The 19,162-nt window shown below is 40.9% G+C and overlaps 1 protein-coding gene across 1 annotated transcript in view; it reads right to left on the bottom strand.

The window, feature by feature from the left end:
- Nucleotides 1–19,162, bottom strand: part of LOC126412145 (probable ATP-dependent RNA helicase DDX10) — a 93,749-nt gene that overhangs the window by 71,154 nt on the left and 3,433 nt on the right. The window contains exons 2-3 of the mRNA XM_050081602.1: nt 8,845–9,036; nt 1,982–2,132 (exon numbers count right to left, since the gene is read on the bottom strand). Coding sequence (XP_049937559.1) covers nt 1,982–2,132; nt 8,845–9,036 — 343 coding nt within the window. The remainder of the gene's footprint in view (nt 1–1,981; nt 2,133–8,844; nt 9,037–19,162) is intronic.

The raw sequence follows: 19,162 nt of genomic DNA, 5'->3' as shown, positions 1-19,162 counted from the left end.
AATGGATGCTTCCACTGGAGATTTTGTCGTTATGATTCTGGTTCGAAGTGATGACACCACTTGTGCCAGAAACACATTCCCTTCCCGAGCATAGCGCTGCAGCTGAGCAAGACAGTGGGCCATTCAACATGCTTCCTGGTGTGGTTGAAGACTGTGGGGCACACACTTTGCGCATGTGCAATCATTCCTTCATGATGGTGTGAATACTTCCGACACTCAATCCGACCACGGTGTCTATGGCTTTCCCTGTCATTCTGTGGTCCTGGGTAATGAGTGCATCCATCAGCTGGACGATGTCACTGGTAATGCAGTGTGGCACTCCAGACCGTGCATCATCGGTTAATGACACCCGTCCTTCTCTGAAGCGCTTGTGCCACGTCTTGACCCTTGCAGGGGAGATGCAGTGTTTACCGTCCACTTGTGACATTCGTCGATAAATGCCCCTTCCTCCTACTCCTTCCGCTGTCAGAAAACGAACAACACCTCTTTGCTCTTCTGTTGATGCCTCCATGTCACTGTTTGCAATGTGACTGGCAGCATTGGACGATTGTTGCATGCTGCTACTAGCTCTGTATAGTCACGTGACGTGCACACGTGCCTGCTAGAGACGGGCTGTGAGCTTCCACACATTGGTCAGAACCACAGCTCATTGCACATGCCATAATATTACCCTCCTGTCACCAGTCTGCTCATTACAGACTCCAGCTAGTTTCTTTTTTAATGCCCTTTATATTTCTAATTTCCTTATCTTACATGACCACTAAGGTCTCTATGTCTTACACTAATCACATTAATTACAAGCTGTCTACAAGAACTGTTATGAGATCCACTCACTCATTACTTAGATATCCAATAATTTGTTAACCTAACATTACAAATTCAAAAACATATTTCAAGCTTATCACTGTGAGAGTGGCATATTCACATTTACTTAACATTTTTGTATTAATAACAACTTCTTTTTATTTATTTATCTTTAATTTGTATTTGCGCACTTCCACTAGGTTGTGAATTGATAGTTGCAATTGAACGTGACTTGATCAGTGAAATCCAGTCAAGGATGATCCTACTTCACAACGATATAACGTGAGATTAATGTTCGTACAATCTAGATTTTTTAATTCAGTTTAACCCAAAGTCATTATCTGCATTAATGTTAAGGTCAATAGCTTTACAAAATTAACCCTAATACCAAATTTATGACTGGTTTAGTGTTTTGCAATGTTTACCCTTCACAACAGAAGTGCTAATAGTAAACCAGAGAATACTGATACCTATGAATCCTCTCTAATCATCCAGCCAAACTTGTGAGGTCCTGCAATTGTGCCCTATTTAAACACACTTGGAAATTGTGTGAAACCTAAATTTTGATGAAATTAGAATTACATTAATACCTTCAGCTGCTGACAGGCATTGATATATATCAAACTGGGACAGGTGAAAATGTGTGCTCCGACCGGGACTCGAACCCGGGGTCTCCTGCTTACATGGCAGATGCTCTATCCATCTAAGCCACCGAGGGCACAGAGGATAGCGCGACTGCAGAGACTATCTTGCACACACCTCCCGTGTGACCCACAATCTCAACTTGTATGTCCACACACTACATTCATAGTGTCCCACCACAACACATTCATTACAATATTATTTCAAAAGTAATATGAAAGACGATTTACTTTAGCTTTCAGACACAACATAGTCTGGTGTTGAAGGTAAAATAGTCTCATCATTTAATCACACAAATAAGTCATGAGGATAGTAAGGGGCTATATAATATCTTATTAACTGACCCCAATAAGAAATTTTTTGCCAAGTATACAAGGCAAAAATACTTTCTTAATACAAATAGTGTCCAAAGAACAGTTCAACTGTTGAAGACTCGCATGCCTGTTTTACTGTTTCAAGCTCATCTCAAGAGTACAGTGAAAGAAGTATTCTAACTTACCACAAAGAAGCCAAATTTAATGTCTGGCATACAAACCTATTATAAGCCCAGCAGAGAAATCATGGTAACGACCAACTTTACGTAGAGTTTCAAATATCTGCAGGGCAAGTTCCCTGGTTGGTGTGATGATGAGGGCTCCCAGACCATCGAGCCGTGTCCACTGGTGACAAAACAGGCTTTCTAACACCTGCAAAAACACAAAGATTTAGTATAAGGGTAACTTCTGCTGTAATCCTTTTGCTTTTCTTAAATATCTGTAGCTGAACATAACAACACATTTATTACATGAAATTTTCACAGCTATGCCTTTTTACATTGATGACTGTCATTACTTCAGAGGTAAATGACTCTGCAACTGTCTGATGCTCAAAGGACTAACAATTCTACAAATGAGGGGAATTGAAATCTGACACACTGAAGACCTGCATGATAAAATGATACAGTGAAGGTGACATGATTTGTCAAAGAAGATATTAGAGCTGCAGAATCAAGCACCAATGAAAAAAAAAATGTAATTTTTATTGGGAAAAATATGACAAATGCCCCCCAGGGAGTAATCAAGTTAGTGTGAGGTCCTTGACTATAGCAGACACATTCTAGGTACTGTGAATGAACAAATGAGGCTGACATAAGTGCCATAATGACATGGGTCCCAGCAGATGTTTTTCAAGAAACATTGATAATCTGGAACGGACCACGATACAGAGAAAACACACACACACACACACACACACACACACACACACACAGGGATCAGCCAAAATGTTATGACCATTGTTCACCATGACATTGGATGCTGTCTGGAGGCATTGCAGGCCTGTGACGCAGTAACAAAAGTATGTAAATGGAGCACACACAGACAGGGGATCACCCTAGCAAAGATATGGGCCGCAAATGGGGAAATCCATTGAGATAAGCGACTTTGACAAAGGGCAGATTATTATTACGCAGAGCCTGTGAATAAGGATATCAAAAACAGTGAAGCTGTTTGAATGTTCGCGTGTTACTGTCATGACCAGAAGGACAGTGAAACTACCACTAGGCGTTACATGTTCAAACATCCACGACTATTCACAGAACATGGGGTTTGGAAGCTTGTCTGCTCTCTAAAGTGCGATAAATGGTGATCTGTGGCATCTCTGCCAAAAGAGCACAACGGTGCTGCACACACAAGTGTTTTGGAGTACACCATTCATCATACATCGTTGAACATGAAGCTTCACAGCTGACCACACCTACATGTTCACATGATGACCCAACAACATCATCAATAATGATTGCAGTAGGTATAGGACCATCGAGATTCAACTGTCAATCAATGGAAATGTGTCGGCTCTTCAGGTGAATCAGATTTTTGCTACACTGGGCCAACGATTGTCTCAACAAATACTGTCACCAAAGTGAACAGTGGCTCGAAATGTACAGAGCACCACTGACAAAGACTAGTAGGAGCAGTATTATGCTATGGGAGACTTTCTCCTGTGCTTGCATACGACCTGTGGTAGTAATTGAAGACACGGTGACAGCTGCAAACTACCCGCACCCCTTCATGCTTGATGTCTTCCCTGACAGTGATGTCATCTTTTAGCAGTATAACTGTCCACGTCCAAGAGCCAGAATTGTGCGACAGTGGTTTGATGAGCATTAAAGTGGATGTATGTTGATGTCTCGGCGACCAAATTCACCTGATGTAAATCTGGGTCACTATCAAGTGCCATCACCACATACGCAAACCAGAAGCTCATTATTTTATGCATTTACCTGTGCATAGACATCTGAAGCCACATACCTCCACAAACCCATCAACAAACTGTTGGATACCTGCTACACAGACTCAGTGATTTATTTCACTTCAAAGACAAACAATCAACCTATTAAGCAGATGGTCATAATATTTTGGCTCTTTAGTGTAAGGGTATTGTATTCAGTGCAACAAACATACAAGGCATCAGCTACTGTAATCGACTTAATCAAAAAATAAGAGGATACGACTGGAACATTTTCTTTCAACAAAGAACATAAAATATTAATTGTTTTGATCAATCCCAGTGTGATCCAATACAGTACACAATTGGCAATGTAACTAAGCAAGGCATGTAAAATATTTTTGAATGGTTGGGCCACTACATACCTTCACAGGCAAAATTCTCAGTAACACCAATAAACACTTACGTCTAATTGTGTCTATTAGCAATACTAAGAATCTCACCACTGAAAATAAGTACTGGCCAGCTTTTCTGTCTCAGAATTTTATGGTTTTCTCAATTGAATTTCCCTTCTCACGCAATTAAAATATGCTTTGATCAAACAATATGTACAGAAAATGTCTCTCATTGAAAGACTTGGTCACTAGTTATCTGCAATGGCAAATTTCTCATCATTAAGCATAAAACAGTAATAATTGGCAATTTTGACATAAAAATAGCATCATCTTGTGTTCTGAATTGTCTTGTCTTATATAGGAGGCTTACAGCTCAAGTGCCCAAAGGCAGTGATCCAGGTGCCTGCAGGCAGTGGTAGGCAAACAGCTAATATACAGACAGTCACTCATGCATATACAGAATACACGCAACATGGTCGCCTGCTGGGTAGCCTACACCACACCCAGAAAACTAACAGTGGCTCGAGTGTTTCCATGACCCATGGCCAGTGTTGGAACAGCCTATTGTACAGCAATGTGGGATAAATCAAAATATATTGTGTGTACTAACAAATAAATGTAATTTTATTAATTGCTATAATATGGAACAATGCATACAAGTGGATGAAGCCTCAGGAAAGAGAACAACTATGACAACACAGTAAATCAATGACAAATGTGAAAGAATAATAAGAATTAAAAAGCTGGAAAGGGCAGGAGCCAGGCCAGTCCACCGAGCAAGAGCAGCCACGGGGCCCTTAGGTCAGAGCATGTGACGGGCACCCCTCCAATCCCTCAAGTGGGCAATGGGGCCAATGTGCCTTATCTCACGAGGAGGAGTAGAAACTGCCTTCACAGGTAAAATACAAATCCAGATCAGCTGCTTTGCATCATCCCTCTGGTCCTCAAGGCTGTGTGTCAGCAAGTTGAAGGTTTCCCTGTAAACTGGCCAAATTAGGGCAGTCCAGTAGGATGTGAGCCACCATAAGACAGGCACCATACCAACAATAGTGTCAATCTTCACAACATAGAATTCAACCTTCGGTCAGCCAAGCGTGGCCAATGGGAAGTCGGCAGAAAGGTAGATTTCCTGCAAGAAGCACTAAGGAAAGACTGACACATGGTCACGGTCCCCTTTAATGCTTGCAGTTTATTTGGAGAAACCAAGGCACACCAGTCCACTAACAATTGATGGCACAGAGTTGAGTGAAGGTCCAGTTCTAGTATCCCATCACCATAGTCGGCATCTCAGTAGCCAACTTTGGCAATCAGTCAGCATGTTTGTTCCCTGGGATTCCGATGTGACCTGGGGTCCAGTCAGAGATGACCACCAGTCCTGCTTGATGGAGGTCAGAGAGGAGATCCTGATAATCACAATCACTGGGTGTCAAGGATAGTACTGGTCAATAACCTGAAGGATACTCAGCAAATTACTGCCGATGTAGATCATCTTGCCGAGGCAACAAAAAATGTGACTGAGGGCTTCAGGCAATGGCCACCAATTATGCAGATGCAGTGAATACACTGCATCCATTTGGAAGGCAGCAATGCAAAATTGGTTCATCCGTCAACCGTAGAGTTGTTGGTTTTTATATTTATATTCCCATGTGGAATGTTTCCCTGACTTACCAAACGAAAGTGCTGGCAGGTCGATAGACACACAAACAAACACAAACATACATACAAAATTCAAGCTTTCGCAACAAACGGTTGCTTCATCAGGAAAGAGGAAAGGAGAGGGAAAGATGAAAGGATGTGGGTTTTAAGGGAGAGGGTAAGGAGTCATTCCAATCCCAGGAGCAGAAAGACTTGCCTTGGGGGCAAAAAGGGACAGATATACACTCGGACACACACACACACGCACACACACACACACACACACACACACACACACACACACACACACATACAGACACAAGCAGTATATATATGACTTACAAACCCTTATATACATCATGGACAGCCAGGAACAGTTGACGAAAAACTATGAGGTCAACAGTCTTTTCGTCTAAAGGATAGATGCAGGCAGATCCGAGGAAGGGTTACACACCACGGTGATGTATGCGATTGCTCCCTGACAAGATATAACAGTTGGGAGAGTTGGGATTCAGAGCAAACACATGCATGCAAACAGCAATCATGAGTCCAGCACTGGGCCTTTGTTGTGGGAGGTGGCTATCCCTACCAGGAAAAAGGACACGCTCAGGGAAGTAGCGAATGTGTATCACATGACTGGGCAACAGTTGCCACCTATAATGGAAGGATACCAGCCTCTTTAAGTAGGCTGTTCGCAGGGTTGGTCCAAAAGGCACCTGACACAAGTCGGACATCACAATGGTGTATTGGGTTCAGCATCCGCAATGCTGAAGATGATGCCAAGCCATACGCCATGCTCCCATAATCAAGACGGAATATGATCAGAGCTCTGTAAAGTCGCCAAAGTGTAGAGCAGTATGCACACAAACTGGTGTTACTGAGGCAGCAAAAGTTTACTGTGAGATCAGGAGATTCGCTTAAGCTGGTGAAAGTGGCAAAATTTCATCAACCAGTACCGGAAAGCAATAATACTCCACCACATTGAGCAATTAGTCGTCAAGGTTGAGTTCTGTTGGTGGACGGACAGTACGATGGCAACTGAACTGCATAACGCATGTCTCGGTGGAGGAAAACTGGAAGCCATGGGCAAGGGTCCAGGACTGTGACTTTTGTACAGCACCCTGCAGTGTCCACCAACACCAAAAGTGGAGGAGGAACAGTAAGTGCAATCATCAGAATACACTGTAGACCCCAAAGCTGCAGCTAAACTTTTAATAAGCCACTAGAAAAAGCAGCATATTCAATACAGAGCCCTGCAGGACCAGTTTGCCTTGTATATTGCGGGGGAGGGGGGGGGGGGGGGGGGCGCACTCACATAGAGTAGTGAGGATGTGACGATGCCATGTGGTATCATAAGCACTTTGTAAGTCGAAAAAGATGGTGACAAGTTGTTGACATCAGGCAAAAGCTGACTGGATAGCAGACCAAACAGTCAGCAGCGACAGGGCCTTGGCAAAAATTGCCCTGGGATGAACCAAAAGTCCTTAAGATTCAAGATACCAACACAGCTTCCAGCTCACCATACATTCAAGCAACTTGCAGAGAAAATTAGTGAGATGAATTGCACGAGACCCGTCCACCTCATTGAGCTGTGAACTCACCCTTGCTCCAGGTACAGCTGAAAATGGCAAGCAAGGACATGATGTTAGTAATCCACTGATAGGTGTTTTGAGTATTTGTGTCCTATAGGTGAGTGTTTGCCTTTCCTTTATTTTACTTATGCCTTCATCCAGCAATTCCCATTATTGTTTTTCAGCAGCTTTTTCACACATGATTCTGAAGCTGCTCTATACGACCAACATACACAATGTGGTTACCAGTAAGAGCCACACCACACAAACAGTCTAAATTAATAATGTTTCCAGGTGTAATATCAAGTCACTGAATTTTTCTGATGTTAAGGGACATAATAAAAAATTCTACTCTGATTAAGAGTTGTGTTTACTATCTACCAGACTTGAACTGGAGGTTTAAACCAGAAACAAAATTCATGAAGGTCTATGAATTATGTACGAGGGTTGGAACTTAAATAGCGGCAACTATTTATTCACAACTAATACACAAGAGTTACACGTTTGCACCTGTGACTGTCCTTCAGAGTAGTCACCAGCATTATGTAGAACCCATTGCCAGCAATGTGGAAGGCGTAGTATACTGTTAGCAGGGCCAGTTCTGTTGATGGTGCAAATGGAGCGGTCTACTGCCTGTCGAATCTCTGGAACAGTTCTGAAGCGAATGCCACAAAGTGGTTCCTTCATCTTTGGAATCAAATCACAGTCACAAGGGCTTAAGTCCGGAAAGTATGGTGGATGGTGCAGTACTTCCCAGTCCTATCGACAGAACAGAGCAGCCACAGCTCGTGCTGCATGCATCTGCGCATTGTCGTGCAAAATGATGGGTGGGTTGCGCAGAAAGTGTCGCCACTTCTTTCACAGAGCTGGTTGAAGGTGATGCTCTAAAAACGAACAGTAATACGGTGCATTGATGGTCTGCCATGGAGGAACATAATGCGTTAGGATAACACCATCATAGTTGTACACAAGGATCACCATAACTTTAGACCACTCCATTCGCACCATCAACTGAACAGGTTCTGTTAATGGTATACTACGCCTTCCACATCGCTGGCAATGGGTTCTACACAACGCTGGTGACTACTTTGAAGGACAGTGACAGGTACAAACGTGTAACTCTTTTGTATCGGTTGTGAATAAATAGTTGCCACTATTATCCTCATATTTTTAGACTATCGCTCTCAAGAATAATTTTCTGACAATAAAGCATTTTGATTTCAAATTGTACACCCAATAATGACATACTTTAATGAGAGATTTCTGCAACAATAAAAATGAAGCATTCATAATAATGAAAATTGGATGCAAAACAGTATCATGATGTTAGGAAGTTAGATCACTGCTATCACACTGAATACTATATAAACTATGTCTTATGGGACTTAATGTATGCAATAAATGATCATCTTCCACTATATTTGGAGCACAACGACAATGTCCCTATAGTTACTTGACTCAATTCTGCATGGAAATAAAAATAAACACAATTTTAAAAAAATAAAAAAAATTGTTCATAGGTTACCAGATACATGAAGAAGTGTACATTCAGAGCTTAGTAATTTTACTACAAACACACAACTGAAACATACCGGGACTAAAAATGCTACTGTCTTCCCACTTCCTGTCTTTGCTGCACCCAGGATATCAAGGCCTCTGAGAGCTGGTCCAATACTCTCACGCTGAATTTCTGTTGGTGTTACATATCCAGTATCTCTCAGACCCTTCTTTGTTCGGTGAGAGAGTGGAAAATCATTGAAGCTATTTATTTTTGATGAATCAATCTGCAAAAGAGAAAATATCATTAAAACGGGAAACAACAAAAGTCTCCTAAGTAGTATATAAAGTAATTCTCTCCCACTTCTGATAATAAATGAAATACTATTTCCATCCATTATTCCATACTAGTAACAAAATGATATTTACAAAACAAAAAGATGAGAACTTAACATTCCATCAATGATGAGGTCAATAGAGTGCCTGGAGGGTGAAGTATGATTTGACAAGACTGGACTGGAATGGAAACTGGCTGTTTGTTCCCTCCACCTACCCCCCCCCCCCCCCATGCCCCCCACCAACCCACCCTGTAGGAACCTTTGAAGCATTTGCTTTAACTGAATTAAAGAAGCCAGAGAAAAAAATATTTTTGTCTGCTAGGGACTTGATGTCTGTTACTCCTGGATGCAAGTTAATTCTCTACATCAATTAGTCAACTCACACAATAACATTCAAAAATTGTTCCACATTCTGATTTCACTAATTTTAGGTGAGGAGGAGAGGATTATGAGAAGACCCATTTTCTTATAATTCTTACATTGTCTGGCCTTGTCTGCAACATCTATAGACTGCAGTTTACAACTTGTATATGAGCGTAGCAAACAATGGAAAGTCTGGTCCTAGCAGCTGGAGACAGTAGCTCTGTGTGTGTGTGTGTGTGTGTGTGTGTGTGTGTGTGTGTGTGTGTGTGTGTGCGCGTGCGTGTGTGTGTTTCTGAAGACGGACTTTTTGTCCAATAGCTTAAATGTTTAGCAGTTTTCCAATGTGCCTGTCTGCATCTCCATGCATCCTCTATGTGACGAAAGCAGTCTGAAGTTTGCTCACTGCTGTTCAGAGTTGCTTTAACAGATGTTCATCAGTTTCCAGCTGAAGGGTGACAGTACTTCTAAAATGGAAAAGTTTTTAAACTGTTCTTGTCTGCATCTGTACAACTTGAATACCGGACACTACAAGAGAGGCACAGGGCCTTGTGGAGAAGCTTACTGCTAAAATTCCATGACTGTATATTTCCAGTGTAATCCTGCCTCCCACTTACACTAACTGAATAAAGTTACAGGACACATATTAGCGGACATTAATATTTGGTGCGTCAATCCTTTGCCTTCATGACAGCTTGCACTCTGCAGGGGACACTTTCAACAAGATGTCTACATATCTGTGGAGGAACAACATCCCTTCTTCCTCAAGAGCGAAACCAGATAAAGCAATGATTTTGGCTGCTGGGATCTGGTATGAAATCAACATTCTAAATCATCCCAAAGGTGTTCCATTGGCTTAAGGTCATGAGACTATTTCAGGAATGTTATTGTCCACAAAACACTGCCTCACTGACATTGCCTTATGACAGGATGCACTGCCACAAAGATCAAGCAATCATCTCCATTCTGTTCATCTACCACAGTACACAATTCTGTAAAATATCTTCACATCTTTCCATATTTAGCATTTTCTTAAGAGCAATAAGGACACCACAAAAATCAACACTTCACCATAACATCACCTTCTATGTACTTCACTGTTGGTACTAGACATAATGACAAGGAACATTCTCCACAACTTTGCCAAACCCAATCCCTTAGATCAGATTGCCACAGAGAATACCATGATTCGACATTCCAAAGCACTAGTCTCCAGTCATCCATTGTCCAGTGCCCTCACTCTTTACACCACCTCAAGCATAGCTTAATAATGACTACTGAAATGTGTGGCTTACGGGGAGCTGCTAGATCACTGTACCCCATTCCTACATGCCATCACTGTGCTACCTCGACTATTGATAGCACTTGGGAACTTGAAAGTGTTTCCTTCCACAGATTTCTTATGATTTTTTACAACCACCCTCAGCAAGCTCAACGGTCCCTGTCCATCACTACAAGAGGTCTGCCCTCTCTTGATTTAGCTGTGGCTGTTCCTTTGCATTTCCACTTCACAATCTCATCACTAACAGTCGACTTGGGCAGCTTTAGAAGGCTTTGTGGCAAAGTAGATTGACTCCCACCATCCTACTTTGTGTGTACTTTTCTTTCTTGTATTAAGATCTATACAAAATTTTTGCTAATTTTCTTTTCAAAATTCTGATGTTAAAGTTCTTACTTTAATCACATGTTATGCAAATTATCAATACTGTAGAAACAAATCCACCCACAAAACTTTATTATTCAGATCATTCAGCTTGTTGTTGTGGTTGCAATGAGATAATTATTTCGTCAGAAATGATGGTACTCAAAGGTTATTGCTATTATAAAATTTTGTATGTCTAGCCACAGGGAAAATCTGATGTGCTAATACATAGATTCAGAAGGAAAGACCACTTTATAATTAAAGACGTACTTTTCCCCTTTTCAATAATGCGTTTACACTAGCCCAAACCTAATTAGTTTAAAAAATATGAAAATTAAAGATTTTACCTGTTCAGATTTTCAGCACCAATTATAGCCACACAAAAGTAAATTTTCTGGATATGTTAAGATACTTTTGATTGCCTGAAAAGGGGCTAACTCAGCTGTATAGAAACTGACAGGAATTTCATTGGGACTTGGAGCTCTGTTCAATTTTAATGATTTCAGCTGTTTCTTACCACCACTGACATTAATAGTTATTTCATTCATCTTTTCAGTGGTACGAGGATTAAATTGGGGCAATTCTTTTGGGTCTTCCTTTGTAAAGGAACATTTGTAAACGAAGTTAAGCATTTCAGCTTTTGCTTTGCTAACCTCAATCTCAGTTCCTGTGTCATTTGCTAGGGACTGTACACTAATTTTTGTACCAGTAACAGCTTTTACATAAGATTGGAAATTCTTTGGGTTCTCTGAAAGATCATTTGGCAATATTCTGCTATGGTAGTGACTGAAAATATCACACATTGCTCTCTTCAAGCCAAACATGTTTCTTTCAGCATCACTACCTTTAGCCTTACACTTTGTTTTACATCCTATTACGCAGTAATCTATATTTCTTTCGAAGTTTCTTCACTGTTTCTGTATATCATGGAGCTTCCCCACCATTATGAACTACTGTTGTGGATATATATCTGTCCAGTTTATGGTCAACTATTCTTTTAAACAGTAAGTAATGGTTTCTTTAAATGGTCCCACCCTGAGCTGGAGGTTTCAAGTTCTCACTGAGATATGACACTACTGCTTTTTTATCTAGTTTACTGAACATATGTATGTCTCTGTTTGTTTCAGTTGCCCTTTTACTTTGGTAATCATTGTTGCCACAACCACATCATGGTCATTGATACCAGTTTCAATGTGGACATCCTCACAGAGGTCAGGTCTATTTGTTGCCTTTAGATCCAATATATTTCCATCTGGCAGCCATCTGTTGAAGCAGCTGGGAACATCAACAACGGTGTCACAGGACATTTTTGGAGTTTGAGAGTAACAAAGATGTTCACAGCAAATGCATTTGGAAGAGGTGGGTGTAGTAGGAAGTGTCCATTGTCACCCCTCTCTCCTGGAATCTGACTGTATGTACTTTCTAGCAGTGATTGTCTGCTGTTCTACTACATAGCAGATTTAAGAATGCTGAGTGTAAGGGAAACAGCTAGTGTGTGTGTGGGCGGGAGTGGGTGGGGCATTCATTTTTGTACTACTCAACATGATATTCTGAATAGTTCCATTTTTTAAAATGTATTTCAAATTTTTAATTTTTGGTGACAACCGAACATTATTGGTGTAGGAATAAAGATATTTACTGTGAATAACTTGTTGAACACCCTGCATTTAATCATAACAAGTATGTACGGTGATTTGAGACTGTGGCAATCATATTCACAATGTGTAGTTAGCATATACTTATGGAATACGCTCAGCATATTAGTATAAAGTTATTTACCCACAAATACTGAACACATACCTCTCATTCCATTGAAATACAAAGTTCTGTGTAAATCCTGTTTAGTTTTGTTCTTGATGCATACACCTCCCTGAGCTCACTCAACATCTTTTCCCTCTTTGATTTTCTGTGGCCACCCCTGTTCACAAGTACAACTATAGAAGGAAAAATTATGTGCACTGCTCTTTAATGAATCTAAAATGGGCACAGATACGGGTGAAATATGGAGCTATAAAACTCTATGACAATTTATCTGTGGAACTCAGACATCTGGCACGTAATATAATGTTTTTAAAATGTATGTTAAAGACATTTCTCCTTGATAAATTGTTATATACCTAGAGGAATTCTTGAATAAACATAATTAGTCACTTACACAGCAAAAAAAACTCTAGTAAGTAATTTTTCATCTTCTGTGTTTTCTATTTTCTGCGTTTAAACTTAACCTTCTGCAAAACACAATGCAAATCTCTTTTCTATTTACTTACACATGTGGGTCATCTTCTGTGGGTCTCAATTTCCTTCTTTAAAAATAGAAAGTTCATGGCTGTTTTTCTATTTTAAGTCTAAAAATTATAACAAGAGTATTTTTTAACTTTGTTTTTATTACTCTCCTCAAATTACATTAATGGTGAAAGTGGGTTTGTACAGATCAGCTTGCATTTACAACTATTTTTTATGGTTTTTATAGTATGTCATCTGCAAAGTAGTGGGAATACTGTAGTTACAGTATTTATTTATTATTTATTTTATGGCCTTCATTGGACCACTGTAGTCAAAAATACAAAGTTCTAAACAAGTTGTTACACATGGATACAATTTGGTTCAACAATAACTTAATATATTTAGGTAATATAATTATTAGAGGCTATTCTTATATGAAAGGTCTTTTGCTCTTCTGCCTGCCCAATATTTCTTCATTCTCTCGGATATTTTCTTTCTTTCTTCATCTGAGACAACTCTTCCTGTACTCCTTTTATTGATTTTCATTTGTAATCTGGTTTGCGGGTCTTTCAGTATTCTGGTTTTCTCTGTCTTGTTTTTTAGGTCTTCTACTGTAATTTGAAGTTCTTTTATATCTTCCTTAATTTCTGTGATCCATTTAATGTCGCTTTTGCTATTCCACAATTTTTGTATTATTTTTTTACTAATTCTGTTTTCTGGAGTTCTCATCAGATGTCCAAAGAATGAGATGCGTTTCTTCCTGATTGTGCTCATAACTGGTTCTATTTTCTTATATACTGTTTCATTTGATGCTATTCTCCAATGTCCATTAATTTTATACTGTTTATTTATACATGTCCTAATTATTCTTCTTTCTATTTTTAGTATTCTGTCAATTTCTGCTGTATTAGTTGTTTTGAAGTTAGTTTCAGCTGCATACGTTATTTCTGGTTGTGTAACTGTTTTATAGTGTTTTAATTTTGCATCTATAGATAGGCTTTTTTTGTTGTATGTAGTTTTGGTAATGTAATTTGCATAGTTCAATTCTTTTATTCTATTTTGCCATGATGGCTTCTCATTTAGATTGTATGTTATTATTTCGCCTAAATATTTAAATTTATCAACAATTTTGATTTCCTGTTCTCCTATTGTAATTTTGTTTGCAAGTGGTGGATAAGTTAGCATAATCTCCGTTTTTTCAAATGATATTCTAAGGCCCACTTTCTCTGCTATTTCTTGTAGTGATTTCACTTATTGCCTGGCTTCTTGAACGGTGTTGGCTAGGAGAGCAAGATCATCAGCGAATCCCAAGCAGTTTAAGGTAATATCATCTTTTGCACTTCCAATTCTTATCCTCTTTGGATTGTCCTTGTACCATTCTCTCATTATGTATTCCAGTGCACAGTTGAAAAGTAATGGTGATAGGCAGTCACCTTGTCTTAAGCCTGTTTTTATGAGGAATGGTTCCGAAATTTCTCCTCTAAACTTCACTTTTGATTTGGTGTTGGTTAGAGTGAGTTGTATTATTTTAATTAGTTTTGGATGGAGTCCTAGATTTCTTAAAATTTTTAATACTGAAGGTCTGTGGAGACAGTCATATGCCTTCTTAAAATCTACAAATGTTATTGCCAGAGGTTTGTTCCGTTTCTTGTAGTATGCCATAATCAATTTTAAACTAATTATCTGCTCTGCAGAGCTTCTCCATGGTCTGAAACCTCCCTGATATTCCCCTAACTCCTGTTCTAATTGCTCCTTGATTCTTTCATATAGGATATTGGATAGAATTTTATATGTGCAATCTAGGAGAGAGATTCCTCTGTAGTTGTCTGGGTTGCTCTTATCTCCCTTTTTGTGTAGTGGGTGGATGATAGCTGTGGTCCAATGTTTGGAAAATTGTTCTGTTACCCAAATTTTTGTTACAGTATTATTAATTTTGGAAACATTTTTCTGAGAGTAGTGATCGTGCATCTCCTATACTTACGTTTTCCATCCAGTGCTGAGTAAATGGTGTATTTTGTTGCTTGATTGTAATCACACATACTTTTTTAACCCCTTTACACTTCACCCTCAGCTGACATTACAAGTTCTCATACACAATACTCTTGGAGACGTGTTTACAAAATTAATATGCCCCTAAGCAAATTATTCTGACAGATGAAATGCTTTAAAACTACAAAGAGCATAAACACAAGCACCAACCTGTACAAATCCACTTTCACAATTAATGTAACCTGAGGTGAGCATTTTACACACACACACACACACACACACACACACACACACACACACACACACACGGGAACTCTGCATAATATATTTACAGAAACAGAGACTGAAAATATATGATCCTTAGGTGATAGAAACATGTTTGGGTAAACAGAAAAAATAAATACATTAAGTTTTGCAGAAGGCAAGTTTAATTCACAAACACAGGAAAACATCAACAAGAGCTTCCAACCTCAACAAGATGATTATGTTCTATGTTCTGATGATATGTTCCACATCACAATGTTTATCATGAATATGATTTATGGAACACATTACCAACAAACACAGTAAACAGAGAGCTGTACACAGTGACACACTGGTTTGTGGTTTGTCTGACTCATGGAAATACTTTAAACTATTTTCAAATTGCTGCCTAGAGAAACAAATGCCTGTCTACTGAATATTGACCAGATTTGTAGCTGGATTAAGGACATGAGCATTACAGAAGCATCCAATTCCACCCGTCTGCTTTGACCCATGACGTCATCAATATAGCGCAAATGACCATTCTCAATGTCTCCAATACGGCGCCCATGACATCACTACATAAAAATGACAACAAACACTAAAATACATGCAATATATGATAACAACATCTTCCTTCAAAAATATAATCAAACTAACGAGACAAGTGCGGGAAAGTGGGTTGGTTGGTTAGTTTAAAAGAGGGGGAAGGGACCAAACTACGAGGTCATCGGTCCCTTGTTCTGAAGGAAACAATGGCATGAGGGTGAGAATAAGACAATGAGACAACACAAAACAGTATGAAAGGAAAAACCACAACAACAACTGAAGGGCAAGAAACACTTAAATGGCAAAAGGGGACAAGAAAACCACAAAAACGCAGAAAACAGGTAGAAGAGGTTAAAGCAGGTTACCATGTCTGGCTGACCATGTGGATCAAAAGGAAAAGCCAGCCACTCTCCAACACATTAAAACCCCCATCCCGAAAGCACTAGGGTCGAGGACACACAGGGACGAAGGACATGTGCTATAACTTACAGCAAAGGATAAAACTCACACTCACGAATAAAACATAAAACTAAAGCTGCTGCTGGGGCATTATTGCCAACACCGAAGGTAGGGTGCTGGGAAACTGGGAAGATCAAACGTCTGCCGCAGAGCAGCTAAAAGTGGGCAGTCCAGCAAGAGGTGGACGACTGTCATTCATGAGCCACAGCGATACCAAGGTGTGTCCTCATGACGAAGGAGGTAACCATGTGTCAGTCACGTATGGCCAATGCGGAGCAAAAAGAGAACCACGGAGACCCTGTGAGAGACACACACGGAGGTCTTGCACACGTTTGTAGTTTCCTTAATGGCACACAGCTTGTTGTGCGTACTGAGACTATGCCATTCCGTCTCCCAAAGCCACAAAACTTTGTGGCGTAATACTGAATGCAGGTTAGTTTCAGAGAAGCCGATCTCCATAAGCATTTTTTGCTTAGCCTGTTTGGCAAGCCTGTCAGCAAGTTCGCTGCCTGGATTTACAACATGACCTGGGGTCCACAACAACACCACTGAACGACTGAACCGTTCCAGGGCATAGATGGACTCCTGGATGGTCACTACCAAAGGATGATGAGGGTAGCACTGGTTGATAGTTTGTAGGCTGCTCAAGGAGTCAGTACACAGGAGAAATGACTCACCTGGGCTTGAGTGGATGTGCTCAAGAGCACGAGATACGCCCACCGGCTCTGAAATGAAAACACTGCAGCCATCTGGCAAGGAGTGCTGTTCTATATGTCCTCCATGAACGGATGCAAAGCTAACATGACCACCAGCCATTGAACCAACAGTGTAAACCACTTCATGGCCCCGGTACATGTCAAGAACCTAGAAGAAGTGACAGCAGAGTGTCATAGGGTTAACTGAGTGCTTAGGGCCATCTGAAACGCCCAGGCAGCCTGGGTGTACACCATAGAGGTGTTCGTGAATGAACCTCAAGTATAGGTGGTAAAGGCAAGGGCTCCAGTTCAGAGAGAAAGGATCGCACACGAACTGCAATTGTAAGCCCTGACCTGGACCACCGATGTGGGAGATGGACCGCCGTGGATGGGAAAAAGAGATGGTAATTCGGAGAACAACGAACCTGTGCAACAAAACTGGAAAGCAACATTGGTGCACTGTGTTGAGAAAACACAATGCTGAGGGTGCAGCCGAACCATAAACCATACTCCCAAAGTCAAGGCGGGATTGAACAAGGGCTCTGTAGAGCTGCAGCAGCGTAAAGCGATCTGAACCCCAGTTGGTGTTGCTCAGGCAGCGGAGTGCATTGAGGTCCCGCCAGCACTTCCGCTTAAGCTGACTGAGGTAAGGAAGCCAAGTCAATCGGGCATCAAAAACCAGTCATAAGAATCGATGTATCTCCACTACAATGAGTGGATCATCATTATGGTAAAGTTCTGATTCCAGATGAACAGTACGACACTGACAGAAGTGCATAACACATGACTTTGAGGCCGAAACCTGGAAACCATGGGCTAGAGTCCATTTCTGTGCCTTGAGGATGGCTCCCTTTAGTCGCTGCTTAGTAACACCAGTACTGGTGGAGCAGTATGAAATGCAGAAGTCATCTGCATACAGAGACGGTGAGAAGGACGGCCCTACAGCTGCTGCTAGACCATTAATGGCCACTAAAAATAGAGTTACACTCAATACGGAGCCCTGCGGGACCCTATCCTCCTGGGCATGGGACGAACTATGGAAGACACTGAATTAGACACACAAAGTATGAAGAGACAGGAAATTTTGGGTAATAATCGGCAGTGGGCCTCGGAGACCCAACTCGTATAATGTGGCAAGGACGTGATGTCACCAGGTGGTGTCATACGCTTTTCGTAAGTAACCGCCGACACACCATACATTCCAGCAGCTTACAAAGAACGTCAGTGAGACTGATGGGCCAATATCTATCCACATCAAGCAGTTTTTTACTGGGTTTAAGAACCAGAATGATGGTGCTGTACCGCCATTGCAATGACATCATCGCATCAGATCCGGTTGAAAATGCCGAGAAGATGTCGCTTGTACTCAGATGAGAGATGTTTCATCATCTTTCTGTGGATCCAATGTGGCCCAGGAGCTGTGTTGGGGCAATGTGCAAGGGCACTGAGGAGCCCACTCTGTAAATGGGGCGTTAGTGGGTTCACTGTGGGATATTGCGAACGAGAGGACTTTCCATTCCATCCGCCGTTTGAAGGTGCGAAAGGATGGGGGGTAGTTCTCCAATGCAGAAGCTCAAGCATAGTGCTCAGCAAAGTCCTCAGCAATCACGTTTGCGTCAGCAGACAACATGCCATTAATGTTAATGCCAGGGTTACCTGTAGGGGTCTGGTACCCAAAAAGACGTATGATCTTCATACAGGCTTGGGAAGGTGACATATGGTTTCCAATGGTCAAGACGTATATCTCTCTCAACACACCGGCTTCCATGTTTTGATAAGCTGGCGAATGCGGGCGCAGATCCGCTTAAAGGCTTATGAGGTGCTCCAGGGAAGGGTGTCACTTATGCTGCTGTAGAGCTCGCTAACGCTCCTTAATTGCCTCGGCGACTTCTGGCGACCATCGAGGGACCACCTT

The sequence above is a fragment of the Schistocerca serialis genome, chromosome 7 (genome assembly GCF_023864345.2).
Source record: "Schistocerca serialis cubense isolate TAMUIC-IGC-003099 chromosome 7, iqSchSeri2.2, whole genome shotgun sequence".
Classification (NCBI taxonomy): Eukaryota; Metazoa; Arthropoda; class Insecta; order Orthoptera; family Acrididae; genus Schistocerca; species Schistocerca serialis.
Note: the sequence above shows the minus strand (reverse complement) of the source record. Positions and strands in the feature narration are given on the sequence as shown.